Below are 19,323 nucleotides of genomic sequence, written 5' to 3'. Positions count from 1 at the left end.
CCAAATCTTTGTGCTACTGCTTCTGTCTCTGTTACTGTCTCTGTATCGGTCTTTCTCTGCCTATGGTTCCAATTGTAGTTTTACCTATCCACTATCCACTGGTAGTAGCGCTCGCTGAAAACTATCACTTCTATCTCTCTCACCTGATTTCTTTATCTAAATCTCAGCTCTTGAATCACTCTCTTTAGCTCACTTTTTCTCAAGCCCATGAAACACGGTTTATAATTTTAAACGGATAATATCGACAGTATATAATATAACAGGTTACTACATAACAAACACACTTTAGTTGGTTTCGATTCGTTTTCTTTTTTATTTGCGGGGAAACAAAAGATCCAATTCAAATACCAAACTGAAACCAAAACAAATCCCTCGCCAAAACCAAATACAACAAATAATCTAAACCCACCACGCACAGCAAATGCAATTGTTGCACGCACCGCCGTCCACGCATCCGCATCCACATCCGCATCAGCATCCGCAGCATTCGGCAGCCTCAGCCGCAGCCTATCAGGCCTTGCAGGTGCATCAGCAGCAACACCAACAGCAGCAGCAGCAGGCGGCCGTCTTTCACCACCAGGTTGCTGCCATTGCCGCCCAGCAGCAACAACAGCAACAGCAGGCGCAAGTGCAGCATCAGCAACAAATGCAGCAGCAGTTCCACTACCAAGCCCAGGCTCAAGCTCAAGCGCAGGCCATGCTGCAGACGTATATGCAACTTCAGGTGAACAGTGCTGTGGGTGTGAGCACCGCCCCCGCCACGCCTACCAAACCGGTAGCCGCCCAGATTCCGGGTGCGATCTCCGGACCGATTGCGGGTCCGGTTCCTGTATCTGTGCCGACACAGTTCTTCACGGCGCCGAGCACTCCATTGACCATCATTCCGGCGGCGGCGGTGGCCTCGTCGGCCATGTTCGCTACCGCGGCCACGCCCACTTCGGCGGCCACCACTCCGACCAACAATGTAAATAATACAGTTAATCTATCAGCCGTATCTAGAACTACTACCACTACTACTAAGAAGCAGCCGCAGGCAGTGGCGGATGCAGTCCTGAGCGCCGTCGGCGGTAATTTTGGCACCGCAGTGGGTGGTGGTACAATATCCTCGCTCCTGGGGCCAGAACCACTGCCGATTATGCCCCACCACTTACCACTGGCCAGCGTTCGGGGCTGCAGCAGCGCCAGCAGCGGCTGCAGTTCTGCATCTTCTGATTGTTCTATGCCATCGCCAACTTCACTACACTTATCTTCTCCTAAAAAGGTTTGTGTGTTCAGTAAAAAACTCTATAAAACAACTCTCTCCTCAGTTTTCTTTGAGTTTTCCTCTACTCATTTTCCTATCGAGATGTAGATAGTAACCGTTGCCGCCCACTAACACCTTTTCTCATGCTTTGCCTGACGTTTTGGAAACCTTACAGTTCGTACATGCTCACTACTTCCTAATAACCGAATTTTTCATCACTCACCGCAGTAGTTTATTTTGTTGCCTTTCCTCATTTGTTGTCGTGCTCCTAGTTGTTGTCGTTGTTTTTGTAGATGTATTTGAGATTTAATTGATTGATTTGTTTACCAATAAATAACTTAGTATTAAGACCACTAAGCTAGTAATAAATTAAAATAATACATCTTCACAGACCCATTTTACAATTATTGATAAATATACCTGCGTTATTTCTCGTTGAACAATCAGTGCTTTTCGCAGTGCAGGTGTGTGTAAACTAGGAAAAGTATTTTCCCTTATCTACATCTTGTTTAACAATAAAATATAACATTTTATTTGCGTAAATCGAAGAGGCTCTTACTTTCAATGCTTTTTGTTCCTCTGTGAGAGTGTGAATTGAGGGATAATTAAATGCCAATTATGTGCAATTATATATAGGTATAGAAAACTGACCCTTTTTCCGGCCTTCCTTTTTCGGCCGTTCTTATTGGGCCACGTCTGCTAAAGGGTGGCTTTTGGGTTGTGGTTAAATTGTGCGCAATAAAGTAAAGTGCAACCGCTCGCCCAGCTGACTGGCATACAAATTAGCCTCGGATCAGGGTGCTATATCCGACACAAATTAATGGACTGAATCTCAACTTTGTTAGAAGTTCGCAAATTTCGAGAGGAGCAAATCGAAGGTTTGCGAAACATAAAAAATGTAGAAGAATTATAGTTGCTGTATGAGTGGGTTTTTTATTTTATCAGTCATAACTATCGCGTTGCAGGCGAGCATTAGCCGCAATTGTTTGGCCAGCACTTACGCTTTGTACTACCCAACTGTTTTAGTTTATCTTTGCATATTCCCGCTTGTTGGCCTCCTCTACCCCACCGACAAAATGTTGTCCATATTGATTAGTTGGCGTTGAAATGTCGCTGCAATTTGTTGGCGCGAACTGCAGCGCCAAAGGCAAAAAGTTGTACCTCCTCGTCACTCACTTCTGGCGATACAAAGGCCGCTTTTGACCCCCTTGCTCCGCTTTCAGTTGTATTTCCCCAGCCGTGGACACAAGTGAAACAAACGTGCCACAGTGCTTCGTGTACGGTGCTGCGTATCGCCCATCGTGTCCTGTATCCTTTGTGTTAGGTGTCCAAGTGCGTATGTGTGCTCCATTAGTTATTCTAACAGCCAAGCTGGCAAAACGGGCGACCAACGTCTGCCGCATTTATTATCGATTTATCGTGGCCAGAAACTCCTTGCTTTGCTACTGCAATTACCCCTCGACCCTCATTAATGTTTAAACTGTACTTAAATGACTCTATTATGTGCTTCCCCTTTTTACACACCACCCGTCCACGTTAAATTATCTGTAATTGATTTTGTTTAACATACGCCCCTACAATACCTGACACCCCTGCCCTTATCCATTAGCCAATTTAAATGTTGATTTTAGTCTTTCGCTTTATTTTCGTGCGATTTTCCATCTGGCCGTCATTAAATGCAGTCATTCGTTCATGAAAGCATTTTGTGATTAAATATTTTTCGCATCGATCCCCTTTGCATTGGCTGTGTGTAATTATTATTGTTATGCGGCAACAAATTCCGCTGTTTTGTTTTTAGTAATTATCGCAATAACGAAATACAGTTGTATTTTAATTTATTTGTATTTATTTATGTGGCTCAACAGAGTTTTCCCTCTTATTCCACCGCTGCCGCCCATTGTTGCAAATATTTTTGTCGATAGAGAGGCAGATAACTGACTGAGCAAACAGCTTGGAAACCAAGGCACTTGAAAACAACCCCAAGGTGCTAATAAAGACCGCGAAAGAAATCCTGCAAACCGCACGATAAATAAAGATATTGACAATGAAACATGAAAGATTCTGCAGCGAGGGCTAATAGAAAATTGTTGAAATTAGGAAGTGTGCTTGGGGATTTGAATAAACAAGCTGGGCGGCGGCAAGTTCGTGGGAAAAGCGCTCGCAAGTGGCACGACCTCATCAACCAACTCGCTTTGAAGTGTTGAAGTCAGTCAGCCTGCACTTCTAATAATAATCCGCAGAACTGGCGGCCCTCGGCAAACTTACGAGCGCACAAATAAACTTTTTAAATTTAAAAATTCATCAAACTTTCAAGCCGGGCCGACAAGTCAAACAAACTAGATGAGCTCTGGGAGGGGTCAACATGCTAAAAAAAAATAAGTATATATGTATGTATATATATGAAGAAAAAATTACATTAATCCGTAATCGAAAAACTTGACTCCGATACGGAAAAAAGTTTTCGCTCTGAGTTGAAATACATAACATTTGTTGTAATAAGCGATTTACGACTATGCTGCGTAAAAAGTATTTTTTAACTACAAAATTTCAATTATCTTCCTCTGTTGGGGATCGTCCGGTACGAAAACAATTTGAAATTTAAATGCACCGGAGACAAAGTTCTCTTTTCCCCAAAAAATGATGTCAAGAAGTGGGACAGGCAATATGTTGCCCAAAATAAGTGAGGGCAGGCCGAAAGGGAGTGCTTCGTGCTTGCATCAAATTGAGATGAGAAAATAAAATTCAATAAACTCTTGTTAAGCACGCAGCGTTACAGCAGTAGGATAGCGGGGAGGGGACGGGGACAGCAGCTGCGTGCTCCGAAGCAGGACAACGTTTTAAATATTGACAGCTAGAAAAGGGAGTCCGTTTTCCGCCCGTCCCATCTCTGGGATCCCTGATGACGAGGCTGCCGAGTAAATAGATAAATCAACCCCAGAGACATGTACACCAAGAATTTTTGCATTGATCAAAGCTGGAGCCGACGCACCGGTGGGCAAGGGGGTGGGCGGGTCCTGGACGGGGACAGGACATATTGCCTAAGCATTGTTATGATTTATCCGGCCCTCAATCGATTTTCGTAGCACACTTTTTGGTACTGACGAAATTTCTTTTCTACTGATGAGTTCTCTTGTGATTGCGCTAATCTGGGAGTCCGCAACATATGCTAAGATTATTGTGGACTCTCGAAAGAGTAAAGTGAAGCACTTTAAGGAAAATGTAAACCATGTTTGTTGAAACAAGTTTATTTCTTCGCTGCTTCACTGTGCCTTGGCTTGTCGTTGCTATTCGCCTGTCGCTGACAAACAAATTAAAAAGTTATGACTAAAACGTTTCGCGCTCGGCAATGAAATGAAATTTGTTCGCTCGGACAACTCAGTGTTCAGTACTCAGCTATGCCGCTGGCTAAATTTAAATTGCTTTTGTTGCGCTTTTGTAGTTGCTGCCGCTGCTCCTGTTTCTGCTTCTGGTCCCGCTCCTCCGGCAACTGATGATGATGATTTTCCTTTTTGTGAGCGCAAGTTTTCTTTGTTGTTTGCACAAATAGTTTTTGTCGCCCGTTCGCAGCCGTAAAAAATACCAGAATTTCTTCTAAATAACAACGCGGCGCGTGGGAAAAGATCCTTAAAAAAATAGTAAAAATGTGTGTAGCTCCGAATTAAGTTTGCAGTTAAACGACCACCGCTAAGCGCATTAGGAGGAAAGTTTTTGCATCTAATGGCGCTTCCTGCTTTCCCTTTATTTCAAACCGAACTTTTTCGAAATCATTAAAAGCTTAAATGCGGCGACCACGACCATATGAATATGAATATTGAATGTGCGACGGAATGAGTGACTGACGGAGGAGAACATTAAAAGCAAGCGCGCCCTTCAACCCCCTAAGCCAACTAGCGAGGTTGTAACTTTGGCTTTTACGAGCGCAAAATGTTTGCCCTCCAGTGTACTAATCCACCGAGCACACGAGCTCACTAGCACACCAGGAAACTAGCAAACTGCCAAACTAGGAGTCTGGCAGGAGCATATGAGCAGAGGCCAAAGCCCGAGACCAACTCGGGCACTCACTCAAACTAGAAGCGACAAACTAACTTATTAATATGCGATGCACACTTTGTTGCTGTATTAATTGCAATATTAAATTTCCACTAATACTCGCTTAACAGGGTCAGGCCAGGACTCGCCCTCTTTCTACACTGCGAGAATAAAAACAATGCTACTTGGATTTACAATCCAATACGATTTCCTTATTTCAATAACCTGGTTGTATGTACACCTAGTATTTCCAGTACTTTCTAATCAAAGCTTCCGAATCGAAACGCTCCTTTAACTCTGAAGTTTTTTTTCGCAGTGTCCGCTGAACTTGTTCTGCTTGAAAAGTTTCGCCGCAACTTTTAGCGGAGTAAAGTGAGTTGAAAACACCTAGAACAAAGTAATTATTACATGTTTACGTGCGCCAGGATCACGTATCCCTATTCCTTTCGCGGTACCCATTCTGGCATTCCTATTCCTATCCCGCCTCTGTTTACTGTGCCATTTGAGAGATGGTTTCATTCGGCATGCGGCACGGGTGCGCTGAAAAGCGATACTAATGATAAGTTCTGCTTGCTAGGAGTCCGTCAGCGAAATGAACTCAATTTGCTACGTTTTACATTACCAAAGCCACGAACGGACATCATTTCCATATGCGTATGTATGGCACAGACGGAGGTGGTGGAAATTTTCGTGCTCGGTTGCCCGCAGCTTGATGTATGCGGCTGGGGAAATTCTGCGTCTGGCAGCTGGAAATTGCGCTGCAACGCACCCAAAAAACACGGAAGCGAACAAACGGGCTGCCGCAGAAAAGTAGGTGCAAAATATATAAATGTTTAAAAGGTGCAGCAGGCAGGCAGGTAGAACCACCGGCATCGATGCCAGACATAATGTTGGCTGAAGTTTGCAGTTAACTAAATTTACACACTCGCAATCTGGGCGAGTGCAACTGATTTCATTAACTAGAGTTGGGCAAACAAACCCGGAGAGCCCCGCTTTTCTGTTTTCTGGTGGGTGGAAAATTAATTTGTTGAAAATAAGTTCAGGGCAAAGTTTTGCGTGTTTGCATAGCACACTTTCATGTGCGCTTGCTTGGGGTTGATTAATAAGCACAGGCGTTGTCTATCCGTCCCTTGTCTAATTATTATTATAGCGTAGAAATGTGTGTCAGGTCCAAGTTGAGCTGGTGAATTTTGTGCCTTAAAATATGCATTCACATGGAGAACACTATTTTAATTCAAGCGATCGTATCCCTTAATAATTAAAAGCACAGAGCATAAGCACATGCTAATTACTAATTTGTGGTCCTTGGCCCAACGAAGTCTCGTTTGAACTTGATTAAATGCAGTTCTGGTGCACAATTGTCACCTTTCGTCAACACAACATCAAATTTTCCGCTAGTTTTATGTGCATAAATGCAAATGGCAGACACCAGGACGAAGTCCGTCCGGAGGGCAGACTTTTGATGAGTTGTGCAATTGCCAGGCTGAGGCACAGAAATAGGAAAAGAGCAAAAAAGGGCTGAAACCCGGCCATTGTCGCCTGTCGTCTTTGGTCCGCCTTTTGCCTTTCAAGCGATTTTCTCCCGTTTTTCATAGCCAGGAAAAGTGAAGACTGCGCTTGATTGTCTGTGTAAATGCGGCGCCAATTTTTTATGCTCATAAATGCAGGCAGACCAGCAAAGCGGCTCCACTCAAGTTCATTGTATTCGCATGCCGCCCTCCCCCCTGGCATATTTTCTGCTGTTTCATCATTCTCATCAGCAGACATTGCTCATACGCCACGTTCTTCCTTTCGTCAGTCAACAAAAGCAGGAGCTGCAGTTCATATAATTTTTTCCTCATGCTTTGTCCAAGCTCGCTTTGGTCCGGAGCCAAAACGTTAACAGTATTTTCAGCATTTTCGAGACAGTTTGTCATAATTCCATAGAATCTACTTGGCATTTTTTCCCATTCGTGTTCTTCTGGTTTCGGAGCTTCTTCTGACGTTTTATTGTGTCAACATGGCAAATCGTCAAGTGTCACGAGGTCCAAGCAGAGTATGCAAATAATATGGGGCTTCCGTATTTATTCAAAGGTGGATTTTAATTGACCGATTTTTTAGACAATTTCAAAATATACTTTTTATATATTTATTATTATTATAATTATTAATATAGAAACTCTTTAATTGTGATCACCATTTCTTGAAAACAAACGTTAAACGGCATTCGGTTTAATTTTAGATGCGCTATTATGAGTTATATTCATATTAAACAGATTACCTTTCTCCTTTTTTTAGAGCCAAAAAGTAGCTAAATTGTTTCACTTTTTATCAGATAGTCCATAAATTCCATCTCTCAATTACAATATTTGGCCCATCGGATGCAAATTTATGAGCATTTTCATTTCGATCAATTTACTCTGCTACTATTTCCCTTGTATCCTGTTTGTGTGTCTGGCTCATATTTATGCTTTTTACGGCAACCTCGAAGGAGAAAAATTTATTCATTGAAGTTTTTACAGTCAACTACACACTACACACCTCCTGGATGCGGTTAGCCATCATCGTCGTCATCATCCTCATCTGGCTGGACGTCGGGGAGGCGCCTAAGCTAAGCTGCTCTCTGGTCTGACGTAATCATTCATTCTTCATAAAGTTGACCCGACTCCAACTCCTTGCTTTTCTATTCAGACCTCGAACTCAAACACGCCTCTGTCTCTGCTTCATTGCTATGCAAACTGCTCCCAATGGCTACGTTTAATGGTCAAGTGTGTAAAATTGCATAGCAAATCGTGGGGTCGCTAGATGTGGGTGGATTCGAGGGACAGCGAGTAGAGGAAGTGTTTCCTGGACCATTGCTCTTAGATAAACATCTTTGCCATCTGTTGTTGCTCCACTTTGCTTTGGCTTTCAGGGTTCTGGCTGCTGACTGAGTTACATATTGATGTGATTTACCACTCATACGTCTTTGGGGCTTTCTATGTCCTCGGCAAATTGTTTTGGAGTTCAGGTTTGAATGGATTCTCCTTGTGGTATGATATATCCGCCGATACGGCCGATTAAACGCATATTTTATACCTTCGTTTGAGGTCTTCTTTTAGTGCGTTACCATCATCATTTCTGGAATGGACGTAATGTATGTGGCATGAATTGAAACTTCAACTTACTAAATTATGGGAACTAGTTTGTTTTATGACAGTCACGTCCAAGAAATAAGTAAATAAGCAATACGGCAAAATAGAGGCGATATACGAATTGTGCCTTCCTTTTTAAATTAGTTCCTGCCATAGACTATTCATTAATCAATTCGGCAGAAATTGAAGTGATACCAGCAGTCTTCCCAGTCTTGATTTCATTATGATTTCGATTTGCATAACCAAATGTCTTAGCAGCAACTTAGCACCCGTCCCCATCTTCCAAAAAGGTCGCTAGGGACTCCTCTTCACAGTAAATAGCTCTGTGGAGTGAGTTTGAGTTCATCATCGTCTTCCTGCAGAGTGTATCAATTTTGGGGCCTCACATTTCATTAGCTTGTCAACATTTGTGAGCAGGCAAGCCTGTGACGGCCATGTCTTTGACACTTCAGCCTGCGGCGTGCACCTCAAACTGTAGTTGCCATGGAGTGCGACGCACAAGGACCAAAGGGAGCCGTGAGTGGGGCTTCAGCCAGTGCTCTTGCTCTAAATAGTTAAACTGCTTAGCGAGTGTCTTGCGATTTGGCTGACTATGCCACATGCTTCGGTTGCTATGCAAATCAATTTTCCCAGCCGGTCGGTCTGTGCCATAAGCCCAAGTTCATTAGTACTTTGTTTAGTTAAATTCCTATTGGCGAGCTTTTGAACTTTGATACCGGGATTTCGCAAGCGCTTTTGTGCTCACTTAGCTAATTTGCTTTAATTGCCATAATTTGGTAAGGTCTGCTGCTGTCTTCGTCGATTTTCATGCAAATTTTAAAGCGCTTAAATTGTGGCAAGCCCAACCAGGCAGCGGAAGGGGCAGCCAGGTAACGAGCTGTACAAAACGAAATCCCTTTTTAACAAAGGCAGAAGGGGAAATCATAAATTTTGCCAGCAGCCATAAAAGTGTTCGGCTTGCTCCGTTCGGGGAGCTCAAAAGCAAATATGCAATGCGCTTGCTATCGATATGCCGAAATCTATGCTGCTGCCTTCCTTTATGTTGTTTTTTTCCTAGACAAAGGGGAGAAGACCCTGCACGTAAGGGGCTCCCACAAAAAGCCCTTGCCAAAAGTATTTTATTTATTTTTGCCACACACACCGACACATATTATCAGCAAAAGTTATTAGGGGTGCCTCCAGTAAGTATGCAACAGTTTTTTCGCCTGCTGCTCTTTTTCTGGTTTCTCTTTACCGTTTGTTCTCTTGTGTTGGCCCTCCGGGCAAACAGCAACAAACAACAGGCAGCCAATTAGGAAAGCCAAAATCTGGTTAACTGTTGCTGTACTCAATTTTGGCAGCCAGCCAAGACATGGCTTTATTGCAGTTTAATAGGCTGGCGACTTGCTTTAATTCGGGGTGATAGATAGGCCAACGCATTAGGCAAATCGTAAAGGTTCCAACTTTTTCGGCGCTTGCTTTCAAACCACTTAACGAAAATGATGTTTATATAGCCGATAGACATAGAAACTTTTTCCAGATTTTCGCCAAAAAATGGGAATGTTGCCCATAAACACACGGCGCAGTTGTTGTGATTATTATTGCTGTTCCTGAAGCAACTTGCTGTTTTTCTTGGCCCCAAAAGTCTTTGAGCGTTAAAAGCAAAACCAAAAATGTTCTACAACTTTTGGTTTGAGTGCGTGTTGAAACAAGTTAATGTAAAAGTATTTTTATGCTTTGAAAAACATTTGCCAAGCTAAAAATTATAAAGAAAATAATAAAGGAGGATAAAAGCAACGCGAAAAGAAAACACAAATTAGGGCTAGATAGGCGGTGGGAAAATGTTGTGGTTTTTTTTGCCTTTGCATAAATAAAATCAAACAAAACAAGTAAGAAAATTCGGGACAAACATCCACAAAATCAGCTTCTCGCTCGTACGTTTTTGGGGATACCCATATTATCGTCAGTCGCATTATCGTCATGGCTCAGCCGCAGTCACTGTAATTTTGTTATAGGAACCAGCACGTGTGTGTGCGTGGGTTTCCCGTTTTTTGGTGTAAGAGTGTGTGCCCCACAAGATAAATGTCTATTTAAATTGTCCCTGCTTCTAGCCGGGTCCTTTGTGCTGTCGATTTCTCAATGACAGGACCATGGAAATGCCACTTGACAGCGCCCCGCTTGCCGCCCACTCAAACTTCCCTCTAGTTAAATCTTTATTGTTATCATAATTTGCTTTTATCCGTGCTCAAAGCTTGTCTCATGGCAGGTTACCTAACCAAAGCCCCATTCATCTCGCCAAGATGGGACAGGCAGAACCGAACAAAACCGAGTCAAAAGAGACGCCGAGTTCACATTTTTATCGTAATTGTTTTCGTGCATTTTTTCGTTCTTCTACGAAAGTGAAAAGCTTGGAAAATGGAGCGTAAATAGCACTGAGCTCTGGTGGGCGCTTGCTTACCATTTTCTGCTCTGAGTTTGCTATGCAAATCAATAAAAGTTGATAATTGAGATTTCTTTAACAAGATTTCGGGTGTCCCAATGACACGCGCTTCTTCCCTGTCTTGCTTTTGCTACTACAGATGGTGATACAGATATCGAAACCTCGGGAAATATTAAATTTATGGACGGCAGACAGTGAAGTCAGCGAAAATGGCGTCTCTAGGCTGTATGCCAATGACATAAATTATAATTAGATTGAAAGGCAGCCGTAATGTCGGTGGTTGGCCTTGAAAAATGATCCGATGAGGCAATTTCCTGAAAACGGTACATCATTAAATGAAATAAGGAAATCTATATCATAAAATAATTATATTCCTCATTAAGTATTTTTTGATTACCTTTAATAGATATTTGTCTTCTACGTCATTTGATTTTTTGAGAATTTATGATTTCGGAAAACGTGTTCCTTACGTATCTAGTTTTTGTCGTATGAAATTAAATATTGTGTGCCGCTAGATAACCCAAAAATCGTCGTACTGTCCAATGTCCTAGTTATAAGCCAACCCAATGCCAGATCCTGACTAACTTCTTTTTCATTTCTCTATTTTGTTGCAGGTAAGGATCGACGAACAATATATATATAAACTGAACTATTTGGTAAGCAATTTCATAAGATTTTCAATATACTTGAATACCAGTCAGACGTTCTTTCCATTTGTCCCATAAGTATCTTGGCTATCTGGGCGTTTTATTTCCGCAAGCAACCCGCTTCATTTGGCACTGCGGCAAGCAGTCGACAATTGTGTGCCATAATTGAATTTTAAATAAACCCATGCAGACACGCACGAGAGTCGATTGCAGTCGTATCCTCTCTGCACCGGCTCCTTGGCACTTGTCTACTTTTTAAACTGTAAATAAATTTCATCGAATTTCTTCGCTGCCTGCTGACAAAGACGTCTGGCAGGCGGCTCCTTTCTGCTCAGTGCTCCTTGTTGCTGTCGCTGTGTTTGCCGCATCCTGCGCCATGAAGTATGCAATTTTATTTCAGTGCGACCGGCACTTACCTGGCATCAGTTCCTTCCTCCCACTTGCTCCTTTGTGTTGCCAGCGTGAACGCCATAAAATATTTAAGCTTACATTTCTCACACACACTGTGCACCGTTCTTCCCGTTTGGAGATCATGCTCTAAGCCTGGCCTTTTTTGTTGTCTCCCTGTATTGACTGCTATAGACGGGCCATTTTTATTACTCGATTTGTCAAGTCAAGATTTCTTCGACTTGACCACACACATCGATGTACTCAGAGAAAAACAAACATATTTCTATAATGCGTTTCTAAGAATAATAGCCGATCTGTATGTATGAATTCAATTTGGTTATTGATCCTTCATTCGGGCATATAAACTCCCCTCCCTACTGTTCGTACTGCATATAGGTATATATATACCCATGAAGGCAGTTTTGAGCAAAAGCAGTCGCCTAGAGTTAAAACTTTTTCTAGCAGTGCACGCATATAGCATGTTTGTACGGCTGTTTAATATTTGCTCTGCCATTGTCATGGGTCAGCCCGTACTCTAACCCAAAAAGAACGTGCACCACCTGAACTGGCTATTTGTGCAGCACTTGGCTCGCCTCGACCGACTCTCCAGCTCTGATTACCGGCAATTCCGTTTTTCCTCACTGCAAATATAATTAAGTCAACACACAAATGCGTCCAGATATATCTATGGGCAAATAGTGCGAGTAAGTTGCATGTGCATTTTATTTAAGAGTTCAATAAGCAAACTTTGCTACGATTCAAGAGTGCAGCCATTAGGTAATTAATTTAACACTTGGCCACACAGCCGGGCCACTAATTGGCTTCCATTTACCAATTGAGACAAATCCGGCGGAGGGAAAATAAAGAATAGAGCAGCAACTGGATGCTGATGGATGGGCAGCTAGTGCTGTAAGTCGAAATCAAAGCGTTGGTAGTCATTACTGCCATTTGTGGCACTCTTGGGGTTGGTAGCCTTGGCAATAGTTCCCATGAAAAGAACCTGACATCAAAATCGCTTCAATGAACTGGTCAAATGTGGAGAAGCGTACGTGTGTGGGTGTGTTTGGGGTTGACTGCTCACTGAACCCAGTGAACCTGCTCGAAATTAATGTGCCACGTAAAAAGGGTAATTTCCAGGAGCCACGTCAAAGGTGCTTGGCCAAGTTCCAAGTTCAGGTCAAGACTTGTTGCGTGCCTTGTGCACTTTTTTGACACGACCCCGTAGTCAAAGACAAGCCAAGTGCAAAAGGAAGTAAAATATTTTCCCAACAGAAAAAAGGGTAGCTAAAGAACGAAAACATCAAAATAGACAAGCTGCGAAACTTTTGTAATGTCTAAAAGGCTTTGCTCGTTAAGAGGAAAATCAAGGAGGAGATGCGTTTGGTGGCGCCTTTGGCGTTAAACTCATTAACGGTAATTGCAGCCTTTTTTTTTAGAGCGCGCATCACATTTTTAAAACGCAATTTTGTTAATTAATTTTCGCACATGACGCCCGCCCTCTGAGGCCCTGCTCGTTAGCGCCAGCATTGGTCGATGATTTGGCTTTTGAATATGTTGTCAATCAGCAGCGGGGCGTCCTTGACTTGTCTATCCAGCACCACTTGTAGCTGCCAGGCGAAGCTTTTTGGCTTTGCCGTTTCGGCGCTTCTCGCTTTTCAATTACGGAAAACACGCCCAGCAGCCCACTTTCGAATTCGGATTCGGTTGGGATAACGCGCTTACCGCTTGCATCAAAAGCCAGCGGATCCGCCTCCTGTTGCTGACACTGATGATGATTGTCGGCCTGAGGGAAGTAACCCAAGTGAAGATGGAGTTCTTCACTTAGAAAAAAAGTGGCTTCTAGACAACGAGAAAAGTATTGTTCTCGGGTCAGGAAAGGTATTTAAATATCAGATGGAAGCTTAAAAGGTTTTGCTTTTGATATGCTTTTTTTTGGATTATAATGGATTATATTAAATAGTTTCCAACACAAATATACAAAATAATTTTCGAGTGCAACATTGCCACAGTTCCATCGGCTGAATCACAATTTGTCTTGCGGCCAAACGTTCTATTATCAGGAAAAGATGCCAAGTGTATGTGTGAGCCACTGAGAGGCGAAAATAATAACCTCACTTAAAGCGCACAAGAGAGATGCCCAGGCCAGATACGAAGGCTTCTTGACGGCGCCCGCGGCGGTTAGTTGAATTTGAGTGCAAAAAGAAGGATAGCCACGCCAGTTGGGAAAGAAAACAGAGCAAAGAAGGAGCTTAAGGAGCTACTGTGATTTATAAGCATGTGCTCGCCAGCTAACCTTTCGCTTTTTAATTTTGTTTTGCTCCCCTCCACAATCAACAGTCTTTTTCGTGGGAGAGTGCAACTCACACACACACAGACAAGGGGAAGGGCTGTCACTGCTGTTGTAATCAACTTAATTGCAGGGAAACAGAATCGGGGAGAGGCATGCAGGAGAGAGCGAGTAATTATGAGTAATTGCTATTAATATAATATAGCCAGAGAGAGCTAGCCAAAGGACAAATTCATAGAGCCCAAAGGCACGCAAAGAAAATATAAAAAATTACGCCAAACCAGTAGCAGCGTATAAAGCCACGAAAATAATTCACAAAACGGAACAGAATACATTTGATTATAATCTACAATTTACGTCAACAGCAGCAGTATCCAGCAACAACAAAGAGGGTTGTTAGCCCTAGACAAAGCTCGAAAATTGATATTAATTTTTTCGCCTATTTTAGTCTCGGCCAATGGAATGTTCATAAAAAGCGACGAAGAACAAAAGACCTACAAAGAGGAAAATGTTATGATCCTTGTTATCGGCCCAAGCCCACAGAATGGTTCTGCAATGTGTTTCCTTGGCAGTAATTGTTGCTATTTAGAAACGCAAGGAGGCAGCAAAAAACGAATCAAATTAATTAGCGGGGCTTTGTGGCAGAAAAAGCACGCAAAAGCAACCGCAATAACAACATGTACCATTATTTTAATTTTACATTTATTTCTGGCTGCTTAAAGCATCCCCAATAAATGGCCGTACATATATATGAGGTGGTTTAAAGCTCCTCCATTTTTTTTTTGTTTTTGCTATGGGTAGGGAAATCGCCATATGTACATGCATATGTGTTTTCCGACTGCATTGACAATTCATGTTACAAAAACAATGTTTAGTATTTATTTTATTCATTGCTTGGGAAACAACAATTTCATTCCCTAATTCGAATGTGCATTTTTTGGATGGTTAAAATATCTACAATGCTAGAAATTAGTTGCTGTCCAAATAAATAGTCGACATAACATAGAAAAATTCCATTCGATTATTTGATTTACCATATGTGAGTACCTAATTAAAAATGGAAAATATCAAGCGAATTTTAATGTTTGTTAGTTTTATCATTCCTTCGTGTTTTTATTAATCTATATTGATTATTCGATCTGCCATAAGCAGCATTTGGAGACTTCTGGTTTAATGGCTTCAGTTTATGACTTAAATAAATAAACATTTTTAGGATCCGGCCCAATCTCATCCCACATAATTATATGATGTAATTAAGTAGTGTGTGAAGAGAAGAGATGCTATTTGTCAATTTGACGTTGACAAACTCGTTGGTCTAGATTAGAAAACTCATGGTTCTGGGTGCCCAATAATACATACATATGTGGGAAATGTAAACACACCGAATGGTTTGCGGTCTCTTCTTCTGCGAACCGAAACAAGAACAAAACCAAAACTCGCCCCCAGGACATGTTGCGAAAACTTCATTTGCGGCCAGCGCTTTATGTCCTTGTGATTGCCTTTTGACTCTTGCTTAAACGCTTCAATGACTTAATTATATTTACGTAATTGTCTCTAAATCACGAGAGCTATAATTAGAGTGCCACAACGCACAAAAGTATGCAGCGCTATTACTACTTCTTTGTTGCCTTCACAGCCGTCGGGAAATCTGTCTTTTCAGCTTTATAGAATTTAACTGAGTGCGGCAAGCAGCAGCACGCTTATAAGAAAACGAAAACTATTTCCAGTTCAACAAAAGGAAAATAGCAAAGACCAAGCACGAAGAAAGTGCTGCAGTCAAAGTTTTTAAGTGTTTATTTCAATTATTGTTTGGCTGCGTGTTGTCTGCTCCGCGTTTTTGGACCTGCGAACGCTCGCGGGGGCAATTTAATTTTCCGCATTTTGTGCACCCCCAAAAAAAGTGGGGGAAAACAACAAACAATAGCAAAAACTAGTTAAGAAATGCAAAAGTTTTTAGCGCGAAAGTTCGTCCAGCGTTCGTCCTGCGGCAAGTCCCCTCTGGCTTTGTTTTCATTTTCATTCACGTACAGTTACTCAATTTTTGTGCTTAACGCGAAAGAGCAACAGAGGGAAAAACAATGCGTCTCAATGGTGAAGGTGTTGGGGGCCAGTCCCTCTTTCACTCACACATCGACGCTTTCGTATAATTTAATTTTACACTTATTTTTGCTTTTATTTGCGAGCAGAACTAATGTTGGTGCACTCGAGTTGCTGCAACATTGTTGCTCGTAGCTCAGCAACAACATGGCGGGAAACTTGGCCCCATTTTCTGGCCGCCTGCCCCCCCTCCTCGATCCTTTTCTCCTCCGCCTGCTTAGTGTTGCGTGTCGCCATATTGTTTGCTTTATGTCACACACTCGCCGGCACAAACGCACTCTCTGGTTTATTTGCTCCGGCTGCCATATATTTTACTCTCAGGTAATTGCGGTTTTTATTTCACAAAAATAATAATAGCTGCACCTTTGGGGGTGGCGCTGGTGAGTGCGATTGTGTGTGTGTGGATGTGGATGTGGATGGACGGCTGTCGGAAGTTGTCAAGCTACGACAATGAGGAAGGCGAATTGCGAGCGCCATCTTAAAGCTCACATCGTCGCAACCACTTTAAAGCCAGCAGCTGAACGCTAATAAGACACACAGAGTTCCCAGGACGAGGGAAGCGAGAGGCGATGTGGAAGTGGAGGAGCAGACAGCCGCCTTTCACGGATGTGTGGGCTTACACTCCGCATCCAGCTGGCAGGATCCCCTGTTTGTCTGTGCGAGTGTGCAGCATAAACCCTGTTAACACACTTAACAACAAACAAAGCTACAAGCAACGCCTGGACGGGCACACACCTCCCTTCCCCACCACCCCTAAGCCACCCGGCCCAACTACGAGCATAACTTTAATGCTCATTGCTTGGCTCGCTGCCTTGACTTGGCTCCACGCCAAATTTAAATGAACTGGGTCGCCGGCAATGAGGTTCTGCCGAAGAACGCCGCACTCATATGAAAGTGTGCGGGATGCAAAAGGGGTGCGAACGTAAAAGGGTTGGGCGGCGGTGGGCGCACTGCTAAAAATATTTTTGGAGCGCAACCTTATTACATATTTTGAAATTCATTTAAGAATACCAAACTGTATTTAGTATTTATAATATATTTTGATGTATCAACCTCACTTATTAGTAACGAATTTGTTTACTTGGGTTGTCGTCAGTTTCATAATAATGATAATTTACCATTTAAAATGAAATTGTTCTCAACATATCATCCATCTTGGATTTTATATATAATGTAGCCTGCATATGGCAAGCATTGGCATGGGTCTTAATTACATAATATCTAGATGAAGAAAATTTCAAATGCCCAGAGGACTATTGAGGCCAAAACAAAACCTGTGTGCGAATCCTGGCCCCAAACCGATTTGTGGGGAAGTTTATAAACAATAGTTCATTTGCGAGCGCTCCGAGGCAGCCCTAACCCCTGTGCTCAGCTAACCCGCATAATGTGCTTACGCTTCATCGATTGACCGTTGTCTGCGGCTGTGTGCGACTGTTTGCGTGGGTGTGAATGGGTGGTGAAAGAGGTGGAATGGGGTGGGGGGCGGAGGGTCGAAGGTGAGCTGCCAAACACAACGATCGACGGGAACTGCGTGGTGCTAAAAATGTTAATGCAAATCATTGGGGAAATCAAAAATGGCTCTACTCCTCCGGTCCAAAGTGCAAGTGAAAATTGTGGCCAAGATTTCGTAGGCATCCCCTTCATGCAATTTGCAAGGGTTTCCCAAGTGGATTCCCTCCTCCATTTCCTGGGCTCCGCCCTGTTTGTTGTCAAATTTGCGCAGCAGCCGGTTCCAATTGCAACAGCCAAGTCATTAGCATAAACGTAGAGCGGCGAAAAGTAGCGATTCCATTAAGGCCCGTGGCTACTGGATAGGCACTCGAAACAAGCCGTGAGCGCCTGCTTTTGGCAACTCTTTAAAGATTTATGAAGCGTCAAATATTTATTATGCCCGCTTTGCAATATAAGGCAGCCGAGCACGCGAGCCTCTTCTTGGCACGAAATAGTCCACCGAGAAAGGAGAGCCAGCAGCCAGCAGCCAGCAGCCAGCCATTTCCCTAAGCCATTGGTCCTGCCATCGTTGCCTGTCTTTGCGAACACTTTTTGAAATTGCAAAGCAGCGCAAATAAATAAGAACACATAAAAAGTAGGCAAACGCAGGATACGAAGCCGAACCAACAGCAGCCAAAGCCCTTACACAGACAGCGAAAAATAAAAAGGAAGGCATAAAATAAAGTAAAACGCAGGCGGGGAAATGAAATGAGTCCAAGGAAAGCCGGTAAACACACCTGAAGAAAAGCCTTGTGGTTGTTTTTTGGTTCTACAGACAAATATATTTTTAAATATTTCTTGAATTAGTCATTGTATTGTATACCTGGAGATGTTGTTAGATTGTAATAGATATTTCTCGATAGATATAGATAGATCGATTTTTTTGGCTGTGCAGCGTAGCTCTCACAGAAATGGCGAGCGAAAGCAAAACAAAATCAATGCGAGAAACAGGCTGAGGCTGAGTCTTAGTCGCACTTTTACTTTTCCCTTTTCTGGGATGGGGGAAGTACACGGGGCTGTGGCACTTCAACCCTTTCAACAACTCACGAGGACACGGTGAATGCAGCAATCTCTTCTCATGGCGTTGAAATATGTGCCTCCAAATATGAAAAATCTCCTCTCGGGCTAACATACATATATGCACATACACATTTCTGCAGTGGCGGCAGCAACAGGGCCAGAACCAGGAGCACGTGTGCCCTATTCCACCCTCGCACTCGTTTGTTAAAGTGTTGAAATATGTCAAACATCGTCGAAACCATTTCATTTGACTGGGCGAGACTGTCGTGGCGGCTGGCCTTTGAGCAAACGCAAAACGCTTGGAATATTTTTAGGCGCGCACAACCGGTGACTAATGATGATGATGAGTGTGTCTTGCCCTCTGCTCCTGTCGTATCCCCCTGCCTCTTCTTCTGTCTCTGTGCTCGCTCAGCTAATGAGGCGCATAAATTGTACACACAAAAATCTCCACGCTGCAGAAAACAGTTGCAAATTTTCTGAGCTTCCTCACTAAACAAGATGTCAACGAACGAAAACAGTAATTGTAGCAGCTAGTGGTTGTTTATTAATACACACATTTGGTTGTTGCATATTCTAGTTATTGGACA

The 19,323-nt window shown here is 42.8% G+C and overlaps 1 protein-coding gene across 9 annotated transcripts in view; it reads left to right on the top strand.

Moving 5' to 3' along the window:
• LOC117142623 (polypyrimidine tract-binding protein 1) overlaps positions 1–19,323 on the top strand; it is a 125,345-nt gene that overhangs the window by 52,109 nt on the left and 53,913 nt on the right. For 4 of the 9 annotated variants that reach the window (XR_004459568.1, XM_033306719.1, XM_033306718.1 and 1 more), the window contains 2 exons: positions 419–964; positions 11,419–11,460. The exons of 4 other annotated variants lie outside the window; for them this stretch is intronic. Coding sequence is in view for 4 of the 5 variants with exons in the window: in XM_033306719.1 (XP_033162610.1) it covers positions 419–964; positions 11,419–11,460 (588 nt within the window). In the remaining variant the exon portion in view is untranslated. The remainder of the gene's footprint in view (positions 1–418; positions 965–11,418; positions 11,461–19,323) is intronic. One more of the 9 variants, XM_033306717.1, reaches the window with a different exon arrangement.

The sequence above is a fragment of the Drosophila mauritiana genome, chromosome 3R, assembly GCF_004382145.1.
Source record: "Drosophila mauritiana strain mau12 chromosome 3R, ASM438214v1, whole genome shotgun sequence".
NCBI classification, from domain to species: domain Eukaryota; kingdom Metazoa; phylum Arthropoda; class Insecta; order Diptera; family Drosophilidae; genus Drosophila; species Drosophila mauritiana.
This window is presented reverse-complemented; position numbering and strand designations above follow the sequence as displayed.